The 27,892-nt window shown below is 39.0% G+C and overlaps 1 protein-coding gene across 1 annotated transcript in view; it reads left to right on the forward strand.

The window, feature by feature from the left end:
* dnah5l (dynein, axonemal, heavy chain 5 like) overlaps positions 1-27,892 on the forward strand; it is a 340,633-nt gene that overhangs the window by 64,120 nt on the left and 248,621 nt on the right. The window contains exons 11-22 of the mRNA XM_060825520.1: positions 4,652-4,853; positions 9,951-10,046; positions 10,128-10,301; positions 10,669-10,758; positions 10,893-11,048; positions 21,373-21,512; positions 21,877-22,028; positions 22,617-22,824; positions 23,577-23,664; positions 24,696-24,711; positions 26,891-26,903; positions 27,023-27,078. Of these exons, the coding sequence (XP_060681503.1) occupies positions 4,652-4,853; positions 9,951-10,046; positions 10,128-10,301; positions 10,669-10,758; positions 10,893-11,048; positions 21,373-21,512; positions 21,877-22,028; positions 22,617-22,824; positions 23,577-23,664; positions 24,696-24,711; positions 26,891-26,903; positions 27,023-27,078 (1,391 nt within the window). The remainder of the gene's footprint in view (positions 1-4,651; positions 4,854-9,950; positions 10,047-10,127; positions 10,302-10,668; positions 10,759-10,892; positions 11,049-21,372; positions 21,513-21,876; positions 22,029-22,616; positions 22,825-23,576; positions 23,665-24,695; positions 24,712-26,890; positions 26,904-27,022; positions 27,079-27,892) is intronic.

Raw genomic sequence — 27,892 nt, forward strand, 5'->3', positions numbered from 1 at the left:
AAATCATATATTGAGTTGCCTCTGTTCTTAAACCTGTAGGTGAAATTCCTGCATTACTCTCTGCTTTTAGTAAGAGTAAATATCGAATATTATGAAGTTAATTTTGATGATGTATACTTTTAAAATTAATAACAATGAGAAACAAGATATACATTTGGTTTCAATAGACACAAAAAAAGTTTTAGATAGAACATGTTCAGAATGTATTTTGCATTTATGCATTTTGATGCTCAATTTGGAGAAATGGCAATGCGCAGGGAAAATCTATTGGCTAGTTCTTCTGATTTGTTGTATTTGTCCTGCAGGGATTTCATGGAGCATTTGAGTTTAAATTAAAATTGGTGCATGGGTGGATGTCTATTTCCATTTAATTTTCAGCAGTTTGAAGTTTGAACTCATGAATTCATCAGCCAGAAAATCCACAATGTTCTTACCATCCACAAGCAACATAACCAAATGACTCACCCTCTCCTGCTGCTGTTCCTGCTATCGCTGTTGAAAAGAAATTCTAGAGAGTCAAAAATTAGGCCAGTTTCAGAAAATTAAATGAGAATCTTTCTGCTTAGTATCCAAAAATGAAAGAAATGCTAGAAAGCCAAAGTTGGAAACTGTGCATCAGCAAAAAACTAATATTGCCCTGAAACACTTGTGTTCTCCCCACTTAAAAAAAACTTTTCAAACTGATCAAAGTATTCTTGCTACATTATTACATATACCATTTAGTTGCCCAAATTGAAAGCAGTGTCATACTTAAATTAGTGATACTGTAACTATAAGCAAACAGCCTTTGGGTGAGTAACTATTTTGGTTCAGACTTTGTGAGTATATAACAGCTTACCCACTTTGTGCTGTCATAGTAACTGATCTGCTCTGCAATCCCTGGTAATAGGAACAATAGCAAGTGAGCATTTCTGTAAAGAAAAGGGGAAGGGGCAGGGGCATAGGTTGTTGTTTTCAGTTACTGGCTTTCAGTTGTCCATAACCTTGGATTTATTTAAGATTTTCTCTTTTCTCGTCAGTAAATGAAGTGAACTGCCCCGTGGTTACCAATGATACACTCTTTCACTGTTTTCACTGCAGTTCCTCTTGCATATTTAATACTTCTGTTGGTAGATTTCTTACGATTTGGGGAGACAAGGGGCAAAGGTGGCGCAAGTTCAGATTTCATTGACTCCCCACTGTATTCATACTGAGTGTGAAAATGAAGACATTTAAATGATTTTGAATTGGAATTAATATGTACTCGGTGCCTTGCCATTTAGAATGAAATCATGATGTTCGCAGTCTGTCAAGAGGAGCAATTCTCATTGCACCAAACTTGTTTTTCTTTTGCCTTTTTCCCTTTTCACGGTCGAGCTTTTCTACTTTAACACAAAAGCATGAAACTATGTAAAATCAACAGACAACCAGTTGTAAATGAAGTATATATGACAGATCATCAGAATAAAGAATATCCTTAAATGGGATCTAAGAAGGAATTCTTTGAATTAAGCAAAGAGAGCAACAGCCAATAATTACCATTGAATTTGGCAATTCTGTTGAAAACTGATTTGAATGGATTGTTACAGTGATTGATGAGGTAGAAAATTACATAAGGTATGCTAGAAAGATCCAACATGAACAAACCAATCAAGAACTAGTTGTTGGCTAAATCTCACTGTACACAATATAGGAGCAGAATTAGTCTATTCAGCCCATTGAGTCTGCTTCACTATTTGATCATGGCCGATATGTTTCTCAACCCCACTCTCCTGCCTTCTTCCCATAGTCATTGATCCCCTTACTAATCAGATCCTTTCCATCTCTATAAAATACATTCTTCGGCAATGACTTCCACGGCTGAAGAAATTCATCCTGCTCTCAGTTCTAAAGGATCATTCCTTCACTATGAGGCCATGTCCTCAGCTCCTAGTCTCTCCTAATAATGGAAACACGTTCTCCACATCCACTCTATCCAGGTAAACTAACTGCACAGAGCCAGGTCCTATCACTAAATCACTCGTTATTTATCAGTGCCCTGGCCAGCTAGCTCAGAGTCAGTCCTCCACTGAGGATATTCTATTCTGCTGGTTATATTGGTCAGCCAAGGGTTTCATGATTGGTCCAGCTTAACAACTAGGTTACCCAGGTTAACAACCCCAATCAAGAACCTTGCAGTTAACAAGGTCAACCCAGTTCCAATCACTTTACCACGCCTTTTAGTTTTCTGTAAGTTTCAATCAGCTTACCCCTTGTCTTTCTAAATTCCATTAAATACAGACCCAGAGTCCACAACCGCTCCTCATATGACAAGGTCTTCATTCCTGGAATCATTCCTGTAAACTTCCTCCAAGGCTAGCTCATCATTCCTTCATCATGGGGCCCAAAATTACTTGCAGTATTCCAAATGTGTCAGCATCTTAAAGAAGTGTCCTTTATGACATGGAGGGGAGAAGGTGGGAGACTGCCAAGGGAGCTGGTCAACAAAACAATACTAGTGAACTAGGTCTCAGTAAAACCTGACGTCACAGGAAGTGAATTTCTGACAAATTAATATGCATTTAATGAAATCTGTGGTAACTATTGAAAAACAAACTTCTGCTGACCTAAAGCTGTTGTCATGTGCCAATTTACATTCCATGGAAACTTATGCTTTATGTTTTGTGCCTTAAAATTAATAGAGGATTGATCATAATTGAAGATCTTAATGAATTATTTTAATTCTGTCTGTAACACAAATACAGATGATTATGTGACTGAATCTCACGCTATGAAGGAATTTGTAAGAGTGAAAAAATAGACCCTGAAAATCTTTGCCCATCCTCATTCAAGGTCTTAACAACTGAACTCAGTGGGATACAATCCAACTGCATGTTGTATAGTCACTTGATGCTGCATGGGCTTGAGCAGATTGTGTGAATGTCAGTCTACATTTACTGCTTTAACTTTTAACATCTCAACTTTTAACCATTTTTCTGTTGGTAGAACAAAGTGGCACCTTAAAGGCACAATCAAAGGCTCCCTTGTCAACAACTTTGTCAAAGGATCTCCCCTCCAACATACCAAAAGAGCATTTCACAGGCTGTGTTGATAAACCTATGTGAACCATCTCAGGCAAAGTCAAATGATGAATTGTCTGGAAATCCTTCTTGCCCTCTAGTTTCTTGTATTCCAAAAAAGATGTCTGTCTTATCAAAAGCAATTTTTGCTGAAGGAAAATTTGAGGAGCAATAATTGTATGAAAGAATAGTGCAGCCTGGATGTCTGCTCACATACTGATTAGTGAGCTTAATGCCTTCACCAACAGAAAGCTTTATTGCAGCTACCAGCACAGTCGTCTAATTTCATTGTTAATGTCAGCAGGGAAGAATATCATTTTTTTCTGCTCGCTTCAGACATACACATTTGCCCTGGAGAAAGCATCTGTGGCAGTAATTGCAGAGCATTTTGGCAGTTATATGTTTGATCCTTCCTTTTGCACCTGTGTGAAAGCTTGATAATGTTTTTTAGCAATATTGCAATGGCCCTATACTTAAGGTGGGAAAAGTACATTCAAGTTCTTTGAATAATTCAGTTAAATAATTCTGCTTCTGAACATTTATGGGGCATATTATTTGAGTATGCTGTGCAATAACAGAATTACTGCCCCATAATGTGTAATCAGTATATTGATAGAAGATTGTCCTGGCATATAGCACATAATATTCTGGAGATCCTAGCTAGGCCACAGTGAGCAGTTAGTGAGGTTATGGTGCCCATTAGCCTTACCTCAGTTTCCTTCCACTTTGCCAAGTTACCAAGCAGGTCAATAATAAGCCACTTACATGAGCTTCAACTTTTTCGAAAAGTCTCTTTCTAGAGACTGTATCCAATGTCCAATGAAATACCATAAAAGATCGGCTCTCCTGTTTTTCTCTTCATCCTTCCTAAGTGATGCCACCATCCTGATTTCTGATCTCTCCCTTCCTCTTCCCCATTCTCCAACTGAAGCCTAGTGCAAAAGGCTGACATTCCTGACAGCACATCAACCTCTGAACCTGACTAGCTGGGACTAAGGAATCAAGTACAGCAAATTTTGTTTAACCGGTGCCTTATGAACCAGCCCTCTTGATAATTCGGCAAAAATTATATACCTGAAATATTGGAAGTTTACTGTATGATCATAATCTCCACAAAGTTTGGATAGTTAGTTGAAAGTCAAGTGAGAAGGCACTCTACCAGTAAGTTTTATTCAAGGCGACATTGCATTATTATTTAAGTGATTTATGTTGTAAATAAAGTATAACATCGATGTGTATACCCCCTGCATTACATTTCTATTACTTAGTGTGTATTTTTACATTCATTATGTGGATCTCTTGATCAACCAGCACACTCCTGGTCCTGTAGGTGCCGGTTAATAGAAGTTTGCTGGCGTAAACGGGTTAAATTTGTTAGGAAATGAGGAGAATCTGTTTTTCCAAGTTTCCTGACAGCAAAGCTGCCCCTGTCCTCCATCCCTTTGGTCCTTCTGCAGCCCCCTGTAAAGATTAACGGTCTTAATGGCTGCATTTGTTTAGATGGGCCACCAGGAGAATCTTGTTCCTGCCATGAGGAAGATTTCTGAGGGGATTTATTAGTTTCAATTTTTTGTCGCAATAAATAAAATCATAACAAAATGTTTTACTTTTAGTGAAAACTATATATTTGGCAAGTTTGATACTTTTTGCAAACGTCTGGAGAAGATTACATTCATGATGAACACGATGGAGAACCTTTCAGATCTTCAGCATGTTAAAATGGAGGGATTTGACAAAATATATGTGCGTTATCAGACAATTATAAACAGCACAAAATCAAAGACCTATGATGTACTGGACCATAGGAAACAAGAGGTAAAACATTCACTTGTTGTTACAGATCATGTAGCCTTCATTGCTTTTATCTGTACTGAAATGTATTTGATTCATAAAATTAGAATATAACCAATGATTCTGGGGAATATTTTAATGCTAATGTAATGTAATGTAATGACACATTTCAACATGAATATCATGGATCAAAGGGACAGTATGTCGTTGAAAGTGATAGTTGACCATTATGGTTGTTCTTTGATCTAGGTTCAGAAGAGGGGTACGATGGATGGCATTTCAGTGAGGGATATAAATTGAAGATCCTGTAAAGTAGATGGGATCCTCTAAGGAAGGTAGGAGGGTAGGCAGGTAGTGCAGGAGACTCCTGTGTCTATCCCTGTCTCAAACAAGTATGCTGTTTTGGAAAATATGGGAGGTGATGTACTCTCAGGGGAATGTAACACCGACACATGATTACTGCCAGTGCAACGAGCTAGTAAGGGTAGGAATAGGAAGATGAATGTGTGTCTGAGGAACTGGTGCAGGGGAAGAGCATTCACATTTTTGGATCATTGGAATGTCTTCTGGGGTAGAAGTGACCTGTACAAGAAGGACAGATTGCACCTGAATTGTAAGGGGTCTAGTATGCTGGTGGGGAAATTTGCTACAGCTGCTTGGAAGCATTTAAACTAGTGGTGGGTTGATGGGGGTGGGTGGGGCGGTGGGGTGGGGGTGGGGGTGGTGGTGGAGTGGGTGGTGGGGGTGGATACCCACGGAAATAATGAGGAAAGAGATCAGTCTGATACTGGTACAGTTGGGAAAAAATAAAGGAGTATGTCAAACAGACAGGGCAGACAGGAACAAAGTAGACCACAAGGTAATACTGTTTAATTAAACTGTATTTATTTCAATGCAAGAAGCCTAACAGGGAAGGCAGATAAACTCAGGGCCTGGTTAGAAACATGGGACTGGGATTTCATAGCGATTACAGAGATGTGGGTCAGGAATGGACAGGTCTGGCAGCTTAATGTTCCAGGGTATAGCTGCTAAAGGAAGGATTAAAAGGGGGGCAAAACAGGAGGGGGAGTGATATTTTTGATTAGGGATATCATTACGGCTGTATTTAGGGAGGATATTCCTGGGAGTATGTCCTGGGAAGTTATTTGGGTGAAACTGAAAAATAAGAAAGGGATGATCACATATCAGGATTGTCCTATATAATCCCCAATCATCAGCAGGAAATTGAGAAATAAATTTGAAAGAAGATCTCAGTTATCTGTAGAGCAATAGGGTAGTTATAATGGGGGATTCTAACTTTTCAAACATAGACAAGGACTGCCATAGTGTTACGGGCTTGGATGGAGAGGAATTTGTTAAGTGTGTACAAGAAAATTTTCTGATTCTGTATGTGGATGTACCAACCAGAGAAGGTACAAAACTTGACCTACTCTTTGAACATAAGGCAGGGCAGGTGTCTGAGGTGTCAGTGGGGGAGCATTTTGGGGCCAGTGAGCATACTATTAGTTTTAAAATAATGTTGGAAAAGGATAAAAGTTAAAGGGCAAGGCTGGTAGGTGTAGGGAATGCTGGATGACTAGAGAAATTGAGGTTTTGGTCAAGAATAAGAAAGAGGCATATGTCAGATATAACCAGCAGAGGGGTTCTCCTTAACATTATTTGCCAAAATTATCCCATGTCCCAAAAAGGGTACATGTGATAACATTGGCAAATAGGGAGAATCCAAAAGGCTTCTCGAAATACATTAAGGACAAAAGGGTAATTAGGGAGAGAATAGGGCACCTTAAAGATAAACAAGGCCACCCATGTGTGGAACAGTAGGAGATGGGGGAGATACTAAATGAGTATTTTGCATCAGTGTTTACTGTGGAGAAGGATGTGAAGATAGAGAATGAGGGGAAATAAATAGCAACCTCTTTAAAAATTTCACTATTACAGAGGAGAAGGTGCTGCATGTCTTAAAATGCATCAAAGTGGATAAATCCCAGGACCTGGTCAGGTGTACCCGAGAACTCTTTGTGAAGCTGGAGAAGTAATTGCTAGGCCTTTTGCTGAGATATTTGTATCATTAATAGCCTCAGACAAGGTACCAGAAGACTGGAGGTTGGCTAACGTAGTGTCAGTATTTAAGAAATGCGATAAAGAAAAGGCAGGGAACTATAGACTGTTGAGCCTGACTTTGATGCTGGGCAGAGGAGAAAGTGAGGTCTGCAGATGCTGGAGATCAGAGCTGAAAATGTGTTGCTGGAAAAGCGCAGCAGGTCAGGCAGCATCCAAGGAACAGGAAACGTTGAATTTCCTGTTCCTTGGATGCTGCCTGACCTGCTGCGCTTTTCCAGCAACACATTTTCAGCTTTGATGCTGGGCATGTTGCTGGAGGGAATCCTGAGGGACAGGATTTACATGTATTTGAAAAGGCAAGGACTGATTGGGGATAGTCAACATGGCTTTTTTGTGTGTGAAATCATATCTCACTAACCTGATTGAAATGTTTGAAAAAGTAACAAAGTGGATTGATGTGGGCAAAGCGATCAATGTGATCTATGGATTTCAGTAAGGCGTTCAACAAGGTTCCTCATGGTTAACTGGTTAGCAAGGTTAGATCACATGGAATAGAAGAAGGACTAACTATTTGGATACAGAACTGGCTCAAAGGTGGAAGACAGAGGGTGGAGGGTTGCTTTTCAGACTGGAGATCTGTGACAAGCAGTGTGCCACAAGAATTGGTGCTGGCTCCACTGCTTTTTGTCACTTATATGAATGATTTGGATGTGAACATAGGAGGAATGGTTAGTAAGTTTGCAGAGGATGCTAAAATTGGAGGTGTAGTGGGCATTACCTCGAATTACCTCAGAATACAACGGGATTTGATCAGATGGGCCAATGGGCCAAGGAATGGCAGATGGAGATGAACCTAGGTACATATGAGGCATTTTGGAAAGGCAAATCAGGGCAGGACCGAAACACCTAATGGTAAGGTCCTGGGGAGCATTGGTGAACAAAGAGATCTTAGAGTGCAGGTTCATAGTTCCTTGAAAATAGAATTGCAGGTAGATAGGATAGAAAAAGAAAGCATTTGGTATACATGCCTTTATTGGTCAGTGTATTCAGTGTAGGGGTTGGGAGGTCATGTTATGGTTATACAGGACATTGGTTAGGCCACTATTGGATGCTATGTACAATTCGGTTCTCCCTGATATATGTTGTGAAGTATGTTGTGAAATTTGAAAGGGTTCAGAAAAGATTTACAAAGATGTGTGAAAGATTGCGGGGTTTGAGCTATAGGGAGAATAGGCTCAGGCTATTTTCCCTGGAATGTTGGAGGCTGAGAGGTGAACTTAATAGAGGTTTACAAAATCATAAGGAGTATGGATAAGGTAAATAGACAAGCTTTATTTCCTGGGGTGGGGGAGACCAAAGCTAGAGGATATTGGTTTTAGGTGAGAGTGGAAAGATTTAAAAGGGACCTAAGGGACAACATTTTCATGCAGAGGGTGGTTTGTGTATGGAATGAGCTGTCAGAGGAAGTGGTGGAGGCTGGTACAATTACAACATTTAAAAGGCATCTGGATGGGTATATGAATAGGAAGGGTTCAGAGGAATATGGCCAAATGCTGGCAAATGGGACTAGATTTATTTAGGATACCTGGTCAGTATGGACATGTTAGACTGAAGGGTCTGTTGCCGTGCTGTACATCTCCATTGCTCTATGATTCTAAGAGGGAGGTTGTGGAGATACTTCTGAGCTAAACTATTTCCCACATAATAAAATCTACAGAAAATTGTGCCCAAGGAAACGCTGAAAGTTCTTATTGTCTAGAAATTCAAGATAGGGTTGGATGAATTTTTGGCAGCCATAGTTGATAACTGTAGCTATGTTATCATCAGAGCCTTTGCACAGAAATATACACTACCAACCTATCTTCCTCCATCAAAAACAGAAAGTACTGGAGAAATTCAACATGTCTACCAGTACCTGTGGGGAGGAAACAGGGTTAAAGTTTCAAGCCCAGTGACTGTTCATTGTGAAGAGTTCTAATATCTCTGTTTCCTCCCCACAGCTGCTACCAAATCTGCTAAGTTTCTCCAGCACTTTTTGTTTTTGTTTCAGATCTCTAACATCCAGAGTTCCTTGCTTTGTTTTACTGTTTACTTCCATATTCCTTTGTTCTTCCCGAATTGTTTTAGTGACTTTTAATCCCAGTGATGACAATTCACATGGCTATGGCAGGAGATAAACCTGAGGCAGGGGTACAATAAAGCCATATAGATGTCTGGCTCATAAAATTCACATGTCTCGGTTTGAACAGGTGCAATGCAATTCCGTTGTATTGCATCAGTCCAGTTTTGATGGAAAAACAATTTCTTTGATTTGCATGTGGAACTGCACTCTAATGAATTGCTGAGTCCCTTTCTAGAGTAAGAAAGTGTCCTGTGACATGATGGTGTTTCTATTTATGCATGAGATATAGGCATCGCTGGCTGGGCCAGCATTTATTGCCTATCACATGTTGCCTTTGGGAAAATGATGGGAAGCTCCCTTCTTCAACTGCTGCAGTCCATTTCATGCAGGCATACACACAATGTTGTTAGAGAGGGTTTTCCAGGATTTTGAGTGAGTGACAGAGGGAATGGTAATAGATTTTCAAGTGAGGATACTGTATGGCTTGGAGATGAACATGTTTCCCAGAGTGTTCAGATATATCTGCAGGCCTTGTCCTTCTAAGTGGTAGTGATTATGGATCTAGAAGATGCTGTCAGAGGAAACTTGGTAAATTCCTACAGTGCATCCTGTGGATGACAAATATGTGTGTCAGCAGTGAAAGATATAAATGTTGAACGTGATGGATGTGGTGTCAGTTAAGCTGACTCTTTTGTCTTGGGTGTTGTTCAGCTTCTTGAATATTGTTGGAGTTGCACCCATCCAGGCAAGTGGAGACTGCTCGATCACACTCCAGTCTTGTATTTAATAGACTTTTGGAAGATAAGAGGACAACTACTAGCCTCTGACCTGCTCTTGTATTCACATCACTATTATTACTTAATTATTAATATAGCTACTATTTCAATGAATTATTTATTTAATAATAAGTGATATTGTAACTTATGCTTATTTTTCAGTTTGACAATGATTACATGGAGTTTAAGTGCCAGATAGATGGACTTTATCAGTCAATACAAACTTTTATGGATTCCTGGTTTGAACAGTCTTTAACTGTAAGTAATATTAAAACAAACATTGGAAAATACTATTACTATAATCCTATTATCTTTACTGTTTCCTGGTATTTTTTTCAGACAGAACGTATGCTGGACTTGCTGAGAAAATTTCTGCATATTTCTGGACCACAATTAGATCTGACAGACAAGTATCTCATGCTTTTGCAACAATTTGGACGAGATTTAGATCTTATACGCAGGACCTACCAGAAACAGAGAGAAAATCCACCAGTCCCACGTAATGTTCCACCTGTAAGCTTACAACGCTAATTACAATTTATCTTGTAATGAAAGCTTTTTATATAGAAGTGCCACATTCAAAGCAGAATCTACTTTAAGCTACATAAAAGCGATTTCTGTGGATGGTCTTCAGTAATTCCTGAAGGCCCCAAGCTAGAGTAGTCTTTGCCTTTTTATAGAAGGGATATATTGATCATATGGTCAATATTTCTGACATTGAGACAGCCACTACACTTCAAAAGCAGTTTATTGTGTGTAAAGAGCTTTCTGATGTCCTGAGGTCATGAAAGTCAATATCAACACTTCCTTCATTGGAAAGTACACATATTGTTCAATCCAATAAAGTATAAATAACTGTGTGAAATCTTCTGGTTGGAAGGTGTCTGGGAAGATTATGTGGGCCCGACAGCTATTCAGAAAAATTGACATTCCCATGAAGTTTCTGAAAAGCAATGTTGAAATTTTGAAGGTAACGTTATACAACTTTGATTTATTATTTAAAAATAAACAATAGGAACTTTTTGACTGAATAAGAACGTTTCACCAATATGATGTTTCAGTTTTAATGTTTACAGTATTACTGTATTTTTTTCATGTTCTTAGACCCCTGATATGAAAAAGGTTATCAAGAATTATAACAAGGTGGCAGCTGTACTTCTGGAATTTGAGGTGTTGTATCACAGGGGTTGGTGCCGAGCTGTTGATTTTGCTCAAAATGGACTTCATGCCTCACTACTTGTGCGACATCCTGAGACTAAGGTTAAGATATTGTTCACTAACAGCATTGTGTCAATGTTTATAATTTATGCAGTGAAACAATTCACTGTGTGTACATTTTAAATACCTGCACTTTAGGTCCATAGTTTTTGGAAGTCTCCAGTGTAATAATGGAAAAAGACATACAAAAGTTAATATAACTTGGTAATATCTTTTCATTATATCTATGTTTTGATAAATGAAGTCTATTTTGTAAATGGGACATAATTTTCTGGACGCACCTGGAGCTTTCTGAAGGTTGATTGGATGAACTTAATTGGGTGGGAAACAAAAATTTGTCTTTCTGATGATGATTTGAAGCTTTGTTATTAACTTTGTAAAACCTTTCCTGGCCTTTCCTGGTTCAGCTTTCCTGGCCTTAATTGTTGGGAGCAGCTTTTGCATTCATTCAGACGCCATGAATGTTCATTAATACTTCAATCTGCTGAACTTATGGTACTGACACAATCTTGTCAGCCAAAAACAAAAAGTATATGTTTTCACAAACATAACTATATTTATGAAGCAGATACCTGATAGGATAGACTTCTTCTTCCAAGCTCCAGTGAGAACAAACTTCTGTTACTTGACTCATTCTTAACAAGTTCTTTGCACAACTGCTTATATTTCCAGAGAAGCTCCCCTTACATTTCATACTTTTAGCTTTGATTGAACTGATTCTTTCTGGCTCTTCATTGTGAACTGTGTGATTTTGTTACAAGAATGCCCACAAAATTGAGAGCTAACACTTTCTCAGCTTCCAGTAACCTGGAGAGTTCTAACCAGCCACTTCTGGTTTGGAGGCTGCACAACCTAATCTTCTGTTCAGGTGACTTATTGCCTGAGCTGCTCCTTTCTAGGAGAGAAACCGTGCTTATTCTGACCCCAGTCAATTATCCTCTGAACTGTCCTAAAAACTTGCAATCACTGCATATTGTCAGCTAAAATCATTTCTTGATTGCTCTAAATTGAAAATAAGCTAATAGCATTCCATATTTACTGGGTTATTCTATTAGAACTCCAGTCGTTTGCAGCCACATACTATGTGAGGAAAACTACATTAGGTCATTATTCCACAACAAATCTGACCTTGATTTTATTTTAAAGAAAACTCCTCATAAAATACACCAATATCCGTATGCCAATGTTTTATATATATAGTATATAGATCTCACATGCAGTCCCCTGCTTTTTACCAACATTGTCAATGCATGTCCTCACTCATTGTGCACATTTTTCACATGCAGGAGAGAAACATGGAGAGACATTAACACGGGTACACGAGTACTTTGCCTGGATTGTGAGATGCAGTTAGAGATATTAATTCTCAGAGCTGCAGTTGTCCATTTGTATTGTTAGCAAGACAAATGAAGTTTGGGTGAAGTTAGGAGTTAAAGGTTTCTGATTCATACATGGTTCAGAGACCTCAAAGAGTTAGAGTTGATACCAAGCCATAAAGCATTATGTCACATGTATACCTGAGATGATGCCTGTAAGGTGTTCATCTGTTTTGTGATGGTGTTGTTGACCCACGGAAGGTTTTGTTAAAAATCTAGTGGATGTGCATGTTCTTCCAGTTGTGATGAATTGTATGTGAGCTAATGGTATGTGAGCTGCTTAGAATTGTAGCTTCATTTGTATTTTAAGTATGAATCCTGACAGATGTGTGAGAGGCAGCAGCACTGTGGAGCAAGTAGTCCTACATTGGTAGCTGCAATGAAGTGGACGACGCTAGTTGCACATGTGACATCTACTACTCAACCTTGTATTTGACAGTATTCTGCAGTGGCAACCTTATGGTGCTAGCTCATACACATTAGGGCATGCAACACTGAATGGACAGTGGCACATATCCTGCAGAGTGCAGCATCATTCAACCTTTAGCAACATTAGAGCAGAGTTCTCATAAGCAAACCATGAGAGCTGACCTCTGCGACCACCACTGTCCAGGCTGTACTTATCAGTTGGCATGGCCTCTTGTTACCAACCAAAGGGAAAAGAACTTCCCTTCCAGCCAGGACAGCCTTCAGGAGAATTCTGACTGAGATCAAGTTGAACCATGGCAGGAATTTCTGTTCTCTACTTTGACATCTCTAAGGGTGGGTGGGGGTGATGACATTGAGTGATGTTCCTGGATTCCAGGAAGTGAGATACTGCCTCAAGTTAAAGCCTGAAATGTCACAGCTTAACCCCTGCCTGCCTGCCCTTCAGATTTAGCATTTTACTTTCAAATGTATATATAATACAAATATATGAACTAGGATCAAAAATGTGCTTTTCATCCGTTCAAACCTGCTGTACCATTCATTAAAATCATGCCTGACCTGTTTGTTTTCCCTAAATTCCACATTCCCATTTATCCTCATTTTATTTCCTTGCCTAACAAGGACTTGTCAACCTTGCTTTTAAAAACTGTAAAATCCCTATGTGTGGAAGCAAGCCATTCAGCCCATTAAGTCCACTGATCCACTGAAGAGCATCTCACCCAGACACAAATCCCTGCCCTATCTCTGCATTTTCTAGAGCTAACTCACCTAGCCTACACATTCCTGGACACGATGGGAAATTTAGCATGGCCAATCCACCCACCTACACATCTTTGGACAGTGGGAGGAAACTGAGCACTCAGAGCACACCTGCATAAATACGGGGTGTATATGCAAACTCCACACCAAAGAGTGGAATTGAAACCAGGTCCCTGGCGCTGTCAGGCAACAGTGCTAATCCACTGAAACTAGATATTTAATGCAAAAATATTTAATGACCCTCTCTTCCAGTACGTTCTGAGGCAGAGAGTCCCGAAACTGAGTTTTTTTGATGACGTAACAAAGAAGTTTGATGAGGGCAGAGTAGTGGATGTGATCTATATGGACTTCAGTAAGGGGTTCGACAAGGTTCCCCATGGGAGACTGGTTAGCAAGGTTAGATCTCACAGACTACAGGGAGAACTAGCCACTTGGATACAGAACTGGCTCAAAGGTAGAAGACAGAGAGTGGTAGTGGAGGGTTGTTTTTCAGAATGGAGACCTGTGACCAGTGAAGTGCCACAAGGATCAGTGCTGGGTCCTGTACTTTTTGTCATTTATATAAATGATTTGGATGTAAACATAGGATGTTTAATTTGTAAGTTTGCAGATGACACAAGAATTGGAGGTGTAGTGGGCAGTGAAGAAGGTTACCTCAGAGTACAATGGGATCTTGGTAAGATGGGCCAATGGGCTGAGGAGTGGCAGATAGAGTTTAATTTAGATAAATGCTAGGTGCTGCATTTTGGATAAGTAAGTCAGAGCAAGACTTATACACTGAATGGGAAGGTTGTGGGGAGTGTTGGTGAACAAAGAGACTTAGGAGTACAGGTACATCGTTCCTTGAAAATAGAGTTACAGGCAGATAGGATACTGAAGAAGACATTTGGTATGCTTTCCTTTATTGGTCAGAGCATTGAGAATAGGAGTTGGGAGATCATATTGTGCTGTACAGGGCATTGGTTAGGCCACTGTTGGAATATTGCGTGCAATTCTGGTCTCCTTCCTATCGGAAAGATGTTGTGAAACTTGAAAGGGTTCAGAAAAGATTTACAAGGATGTTGCCAGGGCTGGAGGATTTGAGCTATAGGGAGAGGCTGATTAGGCTTGGGCTGGTCTCCCTGGAGCTTTGGAGGCTGAGGGGTGACCTTACAGAGGTTTATAAAATCATGAGGAGCATGGATAGGATAAATAGACAAAGTCGTTTCCCTGGTGTGAGGGAGACCAGAACTAGAGGGCATAGGATTAGGGTGAGAGGAGAAAGATATTAAAGCAATCTAAGGGGCAACCTTTTCACACAGAGGATGGTATGTGTATGGAAAGAACTGTCAGAGGAAATGGTGGAGGCTGGTACACTTGCGACATTTAAAAGATGTCTGGGTGGGTATATGAATAGGAAGGGTTTAGAGAGATATGGGCCGGGTGCTGGCAAATGGGACTAGATTAGGTTGGGATATCGGGTCGGTATGGGCGAGTTGGACTGAAGGGTCTGTTTCCATGCTGTGCATCTCTATGACTCTGACTGTATGAATTGGAAAATCCTCTGGGAGAAACAAAGTCCCCTCGTTTCTGTCCTCAAAAGGTAAGGTCCAATTTTCCAACAATTTCCCCCCAGTTCTCGACTCACCCACAAGAGGAAGCAACCTTTCTACCTTTGAAGTTTTTGAAGAGATAACCAAGAACAGGGGAATGCTAATGGACATTGTTTAAGGACTTCCAGCAGGCATTTGATAAAGTCTCACAGCAGGTAAAACCAAGTCAGGAATTGAGGGCAATTACTACATTAACTGGGAAATTGTTTGAGTGGCAGGTGACAGAAAGAAGTAATAATGGGTAGGTACCCCAACTGATAAGATGTGACAAATGGTGTCCCAAAAGGATCCATGTTGGGGCCTCAATTATTCACATTATTAACATTTTGGAGAATGACATAGATAGCCATATATCTGAAGTTGGTGATGACAGAAAACTAGGAAGCATTGTAAACACTACAGATACTGGCATAAAATAATGAAGGGATATTTATAGACAAGTGAATGAGCAAATATGTGACAGAATGGAGATCAATGTAAACAAGCACTTTCTAGATGGTATGAAGTTATGTACAGTGAATGTACACAAAGACACTTGGGGTTTAGGTGCATCGATATTTAAAATGTCACAAACAGAAGCAGAAAATAATAAGGAAAGCTAATGGAATGCTGACCTTTATATCTAATGCAATGGAGTACACTGGTGCAGAAGTTATGCTGCTGTTACACAAAACTCTTTTTATACCTAACTTGGAGTACTGTGAGCAGATCTGGGCACCACACCTTTGGAAGGATATATTGGCCTTGGACGGAGTACGATGTAGATTTAGAAGAATGACACGTGGGCTTCAAGACTTTTGTATTGAGGAAAGATTACATGGATCATAAGGAAGTGATGGCCCAGTGGTATTATTGGCTCGACTATTAATCCAGAGATCAGGGTAATGTTCTGGGGACTTGGGTTTAAATCCTGCTGTGGCAGATGGCAGATAGCAGATTTGAATTTAATAGATATCTAAGATTGGGAGTTTAATGATGACCATGAAGCCATTATCGATTGTCAGAAAAACCCATCTGGTTCACTAATCTCTTTCAGGGAATGAAACTGCTGTCCTTACCTAGTCCAGACTACATCTCCAGATCTACAGCAGAGTGTTTGATACTTAACTGCCCAGTTGGTAATTAAAGATGGGCAATAAATGCTGTCCTAGTCAGTGACACCCAATAACTGCCCATTTGTTAATTAGGGATCAGCAATAAATGCTGGCCTAGTCAGTGACACCCCAAATCCCTAATTTAAAAAGAAGAATCTCTTCTCTCCGGAATTTAGAAAGTTCAGGGATGATCTGATTGAAGTCTTCAACATCCTAACAGCAAGAGACAAGGTAGATAATTATCAACTATTTCCACTTGTTGGGGATGCTAGAACTAGGGAGCATAGTCTGAGTATGAGGGCCAGAGTATTAAGGAGAAATATTAGGAAGCACTTGTACACAAAAGGCAGTAGATGTTTTGAACTCTCTTCCATCAACGCTGGGTCAATTGTTAATTTTAAATCTAAGATAGATGATGTTTTGTTCAGCAAAATTATTAAGGGATATGGGCCAAAGGCAAGTTTATAGAGTCAGGCCACAGATGAGGCATGATCTTATTGGATTTTGGAACAGATTCAAGGGGCTGAATGGTTTACTTTTTTTCCTATATTCCATATGTTCCTAAAAGTATGTATATCTTGCAAAGAACATTCAAGATCTTCTAAATATCAATCAAATCACCCATCACTCTTCTGAATTGTAGTGAAAACAAACTATGGCTGTCTAAGGTTTCTTCAAAAAAACCCACTAATTCCAGATATCAACTTAGTAAACCTCCATTGAACTGTCTCACATTTTCATCCTTCCCGAAATAAGAACACAGCATTTGATACATCACCAATGCCCTGTAAACTGAAGCATAACTTCCACACTTGTATGTTTAACTCCTCTAATGAAGTGATAAAGGCTATCATTCCATTAGCTTTCCTGTTTACTTGCTGTACATGCATTTTAACTTCTATAGCTCATGCAATAGAATCCCTCGGACCCTCTTCAAATTGGAATTAGGCAGTCATTCTCCATTTAATACTTTGTTTTTTTATTCTTCCAGTCAAAGTGAACACATTCACATTTTTCCATTCCATCAGCCAGGTTTGGCCACTTAGAACAGTACAATCCCAATAGTGTGGAAATAGGCCATTTGACTCATGTCCACACCACCACTCCGAAGAACATCCCACTCAGAAATGCCCCTTACCCTTATCCCTGTAACCCGACATTTCCCATGGCTAATCCAACTAATTTACAAATCCCTGGACACAATGGGTGATTTAGCACAGCCAATTAATCTAACCTGCACATCTTTGGATTGTGAGAGGAAACTGGAGCACCCAGAGGAAACCCATGCAGTCATGGGGAGAATGTGCAAACTCCACACAGCCAGTTGCCCGAAGCTGGAATTGAACCCTGGTCCCTGGCACTGTGAAGCAGCAGTGCTAATACATTGAGCCATTATGCTGCCCCCACTCATTTAACCCATCTATATTGATCTACGCCCTTTTATGTCATCTTTACAACACAACTTTGATCTAGAAATTTAGACATCATACCTTCTTTAAGTCAGAACTAGAAATTGTAAAAAGTTTAAAGCCTAATGCAGACCCTTACCAGACCACACTTGTCAAGTCCTCCCAATTTGTAAAGCTTCCATTTATGCAAACTCTCTGTTTTCTGCAAGTCAATCAGATATTTATGCTCATACATTTCCCCTCAATACCCATGACTCTTACTTTGTACAATAACCTTTTATGTGGAACCTTGTCAAATGCCTTCTGGAAGTCCAAGTTCACCACACTAATGGGCTCCCCTTTATTGATAGTGCATGTTACTTCTTCAAAGAATTCATCAGGTGAATGTGATTTCTCTTTCAAAACATCATGCTTATTCTACCCAATTTTCTTGAGTTTTTCCAAGTGCCTAATTATAACTGCCTCAATGATTGATTCAACCAACTTCCCTACAATCGACATCAAGCTAATTGACCTACAGCTTCTTGTTTTCTGCCTCCTTCCTGTCAGGAATAGAGAGTTTTTAAAAAAGTATTTTTCAATTTAATGGAACCTCTCCAAAATTGAAAGAAGTTTGGAAAATTAATACCAATGCATCTGCTATTGTCCCTGAGCAGAAGTACTTTTATATTGGCTCCATACTGCATCTTGAAAAACAAGATTCTGTCCATTGAGTGTATATTAACGTAGACAAAAGGCTTTTAACTCAATTTGACTTGCCTTCACTGCAAAACCTGATCTTCCATACTGTGAAAGTTGTCATTGTTCAATTGCTTCAACTCACATATTAATTTAGAATGTGTGTGATTTAGCATTGCATTCAAAATGTTTGCATGTCACATTTTCCCTGCATTTTGCTCTCTATATACGTTGTCAGAAAAAGAGTACAACTGGAGAACCGCTTTCATACTTCTGTGTTCTCATTTGTGTGGAAGGGACAGCTGTACTGTTTATTTTAGTTTGATTTTATTTTTGTGCTTAAGGTTCTTAGTGTCTGCTTGACCCTTCTCTTTTGGTTCTATTTTATTTACTTTCTGAGTCCTGCTAAAACAGCATTCTCCAATACCTTCAGCACTTAGTTTCTCAGACAATCTAACTGACTAGAGGGTGCAATTTACTCTTAGCTAAATAGATAGACAAGGAAAAATGGCCGGGGATGATATAGGGATAGATGCCTAATGTATTCCAGTTGTTTGAGTGGAGACAATGTTTATCTGTGGTAAGCCTGTAATTGGACCTGTTAAGGAACCAATCAATTAGGTTTTTCTGCAAGGTTTTAATTTTTTCCAGAGACACAGTAGACCTTCAGAGCCTTTACCTGCAGGTCAGGGGTGACAGCCATCCTATAAAAGCAAAATATTGGGGATGCTGGAAATCTGAAATTAAAAACAGAAAAACCTGAAAATGTCAGCAGGCCATGGCATCACTTCTGGAGAGAGAAGCAGAGTTAATGAATCTAGTCCGATGTGACTTCTTCAGATCTGAAAGGGACTGTAAATGAGACCATACATATAGAAGCAGAAGTCGGCCTTTCAGCCCATCGAGTGTGTTCCACCATTCAACGAGCTCATGTTTGATCTGATAATCCTCAATTCCACTTTTTTTGTCTTTTCCCCATAACCTCTTGATGATAAAAAAAATCTATCTCAGCCTTGAATGTACTTAAGGCTCCAATCTCTACACCCCTCTTCAGCAAAGAATTCCATGATTCAAAACACTGAGAGAAGAAATTTCTCCTCATCTAAATGATTTTTATGCTGCTGACAGAAGGGGAGAAAGAGTGGTGTAAGAGATGGTAAGTATGCTCAGAATAAAAGACAAAGGAAATGCGAAGGGTAATACAGGGAAACAGTGATGTGAAATGGGTGTGAAAGGAAAAAAATGGGTTCTCTACTGAGTGCAAAATCACAAGTCATGGCAGGGGATGGATGTTGTAATCAAATTAGATGATAGCAGCCGTGCTTTGAAGTTGTTGAACCTAATGTTGAGTTTTCAAGTCTGTAAATTCCTAAGTGGAAAATGAGGTTTTGTGCCTTGAGCTTGCACCGATCCTGGTTAGAACACTGCAGCAAACCTAGAACAGAAATGTTAGCATGTGAATAAGATGGCTTATTGAAATGGTAAGGAACTGGGTCAGGGTAATTGTTACAGGCAAAGTGGAGCCATCCAGTCTGTGTTTGACTCTTGCGAAAGGTGAGAAAATATTGAAAAGGCATATAAATAGAGAGTTTGAGTATTGATGACATTGTCATTTAAGACTTAAATGAAAACCGGAGAACTTTCTTCTTGACGTTGACTCTTCGATTTTTTTCTCATTCTCTTTGTGTTTCCCAGCTTTCCTGTTGTAGCTCAAGTTGCACAAGGGAGGGGAATATTTACCTCAAAGTGTGGACTCAGTTCTAAAATCCTAATGAGTACAATGGATATACCACAGAAATAAGTATTTACAAAAAATTCCTTTTCCAATTGTACATGACCAGGACACAGAAATTTCAAAGAAATGGAAGTCAAAGAGTGTTGTATTAGGTGAAACCTGAGATATTTTGTTCAGTCAAACAGCCCATTATGATATGATTAATTGTTCTTCAAAATGGCATAATTGCAGTTGAATGTCTTGGTTCCAATTCATGCTATGGTGGCTGATGATTGCAAGTTAATACAATTTCAATTAAAAACTGCCAACAGATTGTCCAATTCTGGATACTGCAAAATAACTCCGAACCCATTTTTAATTGAAATTAAGTTCAGAGATTTTGTCTTGATGATTCACATGGAATTATTTAAACAAGTTCATGATAAATCTTAATCCTTATACTGGATTTGAGTTGTGCATGCATTACAATAGGTTAAGATTAAATATCTTGAAATTTTGAAAAAAACAAAACTGAATTTAGATTTCAGCTACTTAATTTTGCTAAAATGATTCACAGTATTTACTGTTCAAACATTCAATTTTGTATTATATATTTCTATATGCATGTGTGCAGGCATTTGTGTGCCATATTGTTTACACAATTTACATAAAATACATGTACACACATATTAACTCCAGTATGATTGCCTTCGTGCCTAAATATTTTGCAATTCAGTTGTTATGGACTAGCATACTACAAAATATGCATTAAAATATATGCATGTTTCTCATTTCCTGAAGAAAGTAGTAATAAGTGGCTGATTGTACGTCTCTGAAGAAGCATGAAATATTTTTCTATATTGAGGGTGCTATTTCAATGCAGGTATTGTTCTAAAGTACTTCTTCTGGGACATATCACTGGAGGAATCTAGTTAGCCCACTCTTTTATACCTCTGAATGGTTGGTTATGTAGTAGCATATTTGCAGTTTGGGAGGAAATTTGATGCACAGTGGTGATCAAGGATTTATGCATACACACGAATGCTTGTGTTACATGTGCAAAAGTCTTAAAAGAAATAAAAATGCCAAAGAACCACTGACAGAAGTATGGAATAGTTGCTTGATTAATACAACTAATCATGAAATACTGATACTGATAACATTAAACATGTTTTGCCAGTCCCAATAAGACATACTTGCATTGTTTAGTTTAATAACATGTATCATTAGTGAATAATATATTTCATTCATTTCACTTTTGTTGAGTTGTGTATACAATGAAATTGACACTATTTATTCCATTGTATTGAAATAGGAAATCCTTGTGAATTTTGATCCAGCTGTGTTCGAAGTTCTTATAGAAGCAAAGTACTTGTACAAGATGGGACTTGATGTGCCTGAAGCAGCTTTCAACCTCTGTTTAAAAGAAACCAGAATTAAAAATCATTACTTAAGGTCAGTGTTCCTTTTACTTTCAAAGCCGATGTTTCAAACTTTTCACTGTATTTGTATTGAATATATGTGTCAATAAATGATTCAAATTCAAATTCAATGTCAGAAAGCAAAAAGCATAAAACTAACTGGTTAGAGCCTTATTTCATGATCAAGTTCAATTGCTATATTTGAGGAGATATCTGGATGAATGCTTTGATAAAATAGACCAAAGTTCAACTGCAGATTCTGGCCATTGGGAAGTGATAATGAATGTATAATGAATCAAATGGTGACTTCCAATCACCGTAACTGTTGTACTCTGTTTGGAATTTGTTCTTTAAACATAGTTTATGGTTAACTAGATACTTTTTTTGTTTATGTGCAGCCTTCAGGAACTTTTAAGTAACTACCAAAATGTGGTGAACACTATCCCATCTATCATCCAACCAATGATGAAGCCTTTTATTGGTCAAGTGGATGAAGCTTTCATTTCTGGACTGACTATGTTATCTTGGACCTCTTTAAACATTGAAAGATGTATGAATCCACATTCTTAATGGGGTTACAAAAGGAATCAAGCAATTTAAATTGAATTATTATTCCTTTCTATTTCTAGTCTCCATTTTTGTTTCCTCTTGTTTTTGTAGGATTAAATGTTATGTACGATTTGCCACCTTGAGTAACATAAATGATTGTTTCCCAAATGTTTGAAAATTGTATTCTAAATATTAAGATGTTTAGTTTATGCATTATGGAAATAAAGTTTATGGATCATGAGTGGAGTTTTCCAGCAGCATTTCAGGTCCTATTTCACAGTTGGTTGATGCTATGACCTATAAATTTGGCATCCAAGCCATCTTATCCACTTGCTGCTGGAAACCACTCTCAGGTTTTTTTGATCAAGCTTTGTGCTTGTTTTTACAGATTTTAAGTGAGACTTTTAATAGGGAAGCAGTCTTTATGCTAATAAGGAGCCTTCAAAATCCTGAAATGTCTGATTTTCAGACAAACAAAAAAAACAAAACATGGGAAAAACCATTTGTAATTTGTAAATTAAGTAGTTCAAATGTGTAGTTTAAGGTATGATGTTTATTAAATTTTTGTTCAATTTTTTTTCCACTTTAGTCATAGAAAATGTGTATGACTTGCTGACTGAATTAAAACATATGGTGAAGCAGGTCTCTGACACTTTGGAGTGCAGGATTGAGAGAGTTCTACATGAAATGAGTCTTACTGCTTTGGTGGACCTCCCTGAAGATGACCTTGTGGAACCACAAGTTTTTCGAGAGATGACTGAGAATATTGTTGCCTCGGCTGGACAAGCTTTATCTATGTATGTTTTCTTCAGATAATATTGAGCAAAACTCTGGGAGACATACATGTATGAATTCTGACAAGGGATGAAATTGGATCTCTATGTGATTAATTTGATTCCCCCCTGCCCCACCCCCCATTATTACATTTCTGTAGGTAGATGTTAAATAGGTTGAGGAGAGATTCATGTTTGTTTTGAAATAAAGCACATTTTTATCTGTTCCCTCCCCTTTTTTTTAAGAGATGTGGACTCCAGCTGGATTTCAGCTCCATTGAGGATTGTTATCCCTCACTAACTTGTTTAAATTGCCATTCTTATAACAGCTAACACAATAATGTCAGTTAGTTACTTTATAATGTGGTCTGGGGCATTGCTGAATCTAATTCTCACCAACGTTCATGAGCTTTCAAATTGACTTCGTAATCCAGATCACAAACTGTGACCAGTTTACCTTTCCTTGTTACAAAGCTGCTGAGACCAGTTGTACCACTCTGACAGCCATTTGGCAAACCCAGGACAGCCAGGAAATTAATTTTGTACTTTCTAAAATATAAGTTGCTGTTAAACAGCACCTTTGACAAGTGAATAGCTGGAGCAGGAGGATCAATTACTTTTATTCACTAAACTATATGTACAAATAACTGTGTTGTTTATTAACTACAGAAAATATTAAAAATTGTCCCTGTCGTATTTAGTGTAACATTTCATATGATTTAAGAAATGTATATTTCTTGTTTGCATTGAAACAAACACTGACTCTATGTATGCAGACAGAGTCAACAGCTGGAGCGCTCTATGTATCAGCTAATGGGTGGATTGACACAAAAACTCAAACCAGAAGAACAAGCCAATTTTCAGGTAATTTGTGTTGACTGATTCCAACATTGCTGCTTTATACTTTTCAGCTAGAAGTTTATAAAATCATGAGGACATGGCTAGTGTGAATAGCCAGGGTCTTTTCCCTAGGGTGGGGGAATCCAAAACTAAAAGGTATAGGTCTAAGGCGAGAGGGGAAAGATTTAAAAAGGACCTAAAAGGTACCTTTTTCATCCAGAGAGTGGTGCATGCATGGAATGAACTGTCAGAGGAAGTGGTGGAAGTGAGTACAATTTCAACATTTGAAAAACATTTGGATGGGTATACATATAGGAAAGGTACATGAATAGGAAGGGTTTAGAGGGATGCTGGCAAATGCGACTGGATCAGATTAGGAAGTCTGGGCACCATGAACGAGTTGGTCCAAAGGGTTTGTTTCATGCTGTATAACTCTATGACGTGGGTTTCTAAAGGCTGGGTTTTTTTTTGGGGGGGGGGAATGTTCATTGGGGTCATTTTTAAAGAATTGGCTACAGAGATAGTGAATATATACTGACAGTATATAGAGTCATAGTGATGTACAGCATGGAAACAGACCCTTCAGTCCAACCTGTCCATGCCGACCAGATATCCCAACATAATTTAGTCCCACCTGCCAGCACCTGGCCCATATCCTTCCAAACCCTTCCTATTCATATACCCATCCAAATGCCTTTTAAATGTTGCAATTGTATCAGCCTCCTCCACTTCTTCGGCAGCTCATTCCATACATGTACCACCCTCTGAGTGAAAGGGTTGCTTTGGTCCCTTTCACATCTTTCCCCTCTCACCCTAAACCTATGCCCTCTAGTTCTGGACTCCCCCACCCCAGGGAAAATAATTTGTCTATTTAACCTATCCATGCCCCTCATAATTTTGTAAACCTCTATAAAGTCACCCTTCAGCCTCCGATGCTCCAGGGAAAACAGCCCCAGCTTGTTCAACCTCTCCCCATAGCTCAAATCCTCCAAACCTGGCAACATCCTTGTAAATCTTTTCCGAACCTTTCAAGTTTCACAACATCGTTCCAATAGGAAGGAGAACAGAATTGCACTCAATAATCCAACAGTGGCCTAACCAATGTCCTGTACAACTGCAACATGACCTCCCAACTCCTGTACTCAATACTCTGACCAATAAAAGAAAGCACACCAAATTCCTTCTTCAATATCCTATCTACCTGCAACTCCACTTTCAAAGAGCTATGAACCTGCACTCCAAGGTCTCTTTGTTCAGCAACACTCTCTAGAACCTTATCATAAAACATATAAGTCCTGCTAAGATATGCTTTCCCAAAATGCAGCACCTCGCATTAATCTGAATTAAACTCCATCTGCCACTTCTCAGCCCATTGGCCCTTATGATCAAGATCCTGTTGTAATCTGAAGTCACTTTCTTCACTGTCCACTACACCTCCAATTTTGATGTCATCTGCAAACTTACTAACTATACTTCTTATGCTTGCATCCAAATCATTTATGTAAATGACAAAAAGTAGAGGATCTAGCACCGATCCTTGTGGCACTCCACTGATCACAGGCCTCCAGTCTGAAAAACAACCCTCCACCTCCACCCTCTGTCTTCTACCTTTCAGCCAGTTCTATATCCAAATGGCTAGTTCTCCATGTATTCCATGAGATCTAACCTTGCTAATCAGTCTCCCGTGGGGAATCTTGTCAAATACTTTACTGAAGTCCATATAGATCACATCTATCGCTCTGCCCTGATCAATCCTCTTTGTTACTTCTTCAAAAAACTCAATCAAGTTTGTGAGACATGATTTCCCACGCACAAAGTCATGTTGACTATCCCTAATCAGTCCTAGCCTTTCCAAATACATGTACATCCTGTCCCTCAGGATTCCCTCCAACAATTTGCCCACCACCGAGGTCAGGCTCACTGGTCTATAGTTCCCTGGCTTGTCCTTACTACCTTATTAAACAGTGGCACCACGTTAGCCAACCTCAAGTCTTCCGGCACCTGACCTGTGCCTATTGATGATACAGATATCTCAGCAAGAGGCCCAGAAATCACTTCTCTAGCTTCCCACAGAGTTATCGGGTACACTTGATCATGTCCTGCTCCTTGGATGCTGCCTGAACTGCTGTGCTCTTTCAGCACCACTAATACAGATCCTGGGGATTTATCGACCTTTATGCGTTTCAAGACATCCAACATTTCCTTCTCTGTAATATGGATGTTTTGCAAGGTGTCACCATCTATTTTGCTACTTTCTATATCTTCCATATCCTTAATCTTCCAAGAATGCTTAGATTCTGGAAAAGTCTAGAGGACCAGAAAATTACCTATGTACATCATTATTCAAAAGGGAGGGAGGCAAAAGTACAGATTAATATAGACCAATTAGCTTAACATGTGCCATTGGGCAGATGTTAGAGTCTATTATAAAGGATGTAATAAGAGAGCATTTAGAAAGACATAATCTAATCAAGCAGAGTAAATGTGGCTTCATGAAGGGGAAGTCACAACTAGCAAATTAATTACAGTTGTTTAAGGGGGTAACAAATAGGACAGATAAAGCAAAGCAAGCGGTTGTAATATGTTTAAATTTACAAAAAGCATTCACTTGGATACTGCACATTAGACTTCTTAGTAAGACCCCATGGTGTTGGATATGGTATATTAGCATGAATAGAAGATTGGTAATGAGTAGAAGATAGGGAATTGAGATAAAGGTTGTGAAAAATTGACTTGTTTTTCTTTACACAACACAGAAGCAACCTTATCCATAAATTAATCCTGAGAGACTTTAGTCAACCTGGCGAGAATTTTAGCTTCAACAATTTCTGCAGCGAACCGTCAAAAAAATTGTGTTTTCTGTGTTTTCATTAACCTGTTATTGTGATCACTTTTGAATGTTGTATTTACTAAACTTTTGATATGGAATTGAAAGCAGACTTCTTTTGTTAGATCATGATGACCAAATTGTTAGAAAAATGTAAAGGACCATCTGGCATGAGGGACTGTACAAATGAGGAATGGTGTTATGAGGGGTGAAATCATTGTAAGTTGGGTGGGTGACCTGACTTTAATTGGGGGTTTGTTCCATCCACACCATAGCAGGTATGTCCACACTGTCAGATGGACCAATGGGAGGAGGGTGCAATGTGTACATGTAAAGCCAAAGTTCAAAAATGGGGGTCGCAACCATCCTGACAACAAGTAACTTGGGGTGTGTGACAACTGCCTTAACTATGGGACAGTAAAGTCAGGTCAGATTGGTTACCATAGTTCAAGTTCTCCATTCTACTTATGTATTGGTTTGTATGCAGGATACATATGCGTGTTTGCATCCTGATGCAAAACAAAAAACTCGCTGTCAAGAATGCTTACCCTGCAGCTACTATAACCTGATGGGACATATTTGTCAAAAGAACACTGATGCTTTGGTGAAATGTAAGTGTTGTCAATTCACTGTGAACTATACACAGTGTAAATTTTCATGTTGTAAAGCTCATTTTTATTTGACATGTCTCTATATCTTGCATAACCAGTTGTAAGACTGATTTTGTATTTCAGTCACTGTGTTAGTAAGATTGTTACACTTCAGACAAGCTATTTCATTTTCCACATATATCAAGGGCTAAATTTTTGTTTGTGGAACTGAACCAACCGTTGAGGCAATAGAGGTTCAGGAGGTCACACTTGCTGGTAGTGTGTCCCAGAGAGTGATGTTCAAAGAGGTAACCATAATTAAGTGGTCACCTTTGGAAGATTCTCCATGGCCAATATTAACAGGGTGGTGAACTGTCAATATCCAATGTAGCAAAATCACTGAGTCAGTCCTCCTGAGAACAAGCATGAGTTTGGCATTTGCTTTTCACTCATCTTTGGGTTTCAAAGCCTGTGTAAGATTTAGCCCACTTAATTAACTTAATAGAGTCTTCTCTGTGCGCACTATTTCCAGGAGACACACTGATTGAGGCACATGGTATTCATTGCAAACTAACTTTAGGATTATTGGGAAATTTATGAAGGTGCAAATAAATTGGTCAGATTCTTGTTGTTCTGTCAGGGATCTTGCCATTCAAAGCTAGCAAGATACCCATGTTACTTCTTTTCAATCACCTTGGAGACATAAGACGTAGGAGCAGAGGAAGGCCATTCATCAGCCCATCGAGTCTGTTCCATCATTCAATGAGATCATGACAAATCTGGTGATCCCCAACACCACTTTCCTACCTCTTCCATATGACCCTTGATTTTGTTT

Source organism: Hemiscyllium ocellatum, chromosome 5, assembly GCF_020745735.1.
Source record: "Hemiscyllium ocellatum isolate sHemOce1 chromosome 5, sHemOce1.pat.X.cur, whole genome shotgun sequence".
NCBI classification, from domain to species: Eukaryota; Metazoa; Chordata; class Chondrichthyes; order Orectolobiformes; family Hemiscylliidae; genus Hemiscyllium; species Hemiscyllium ocellatum.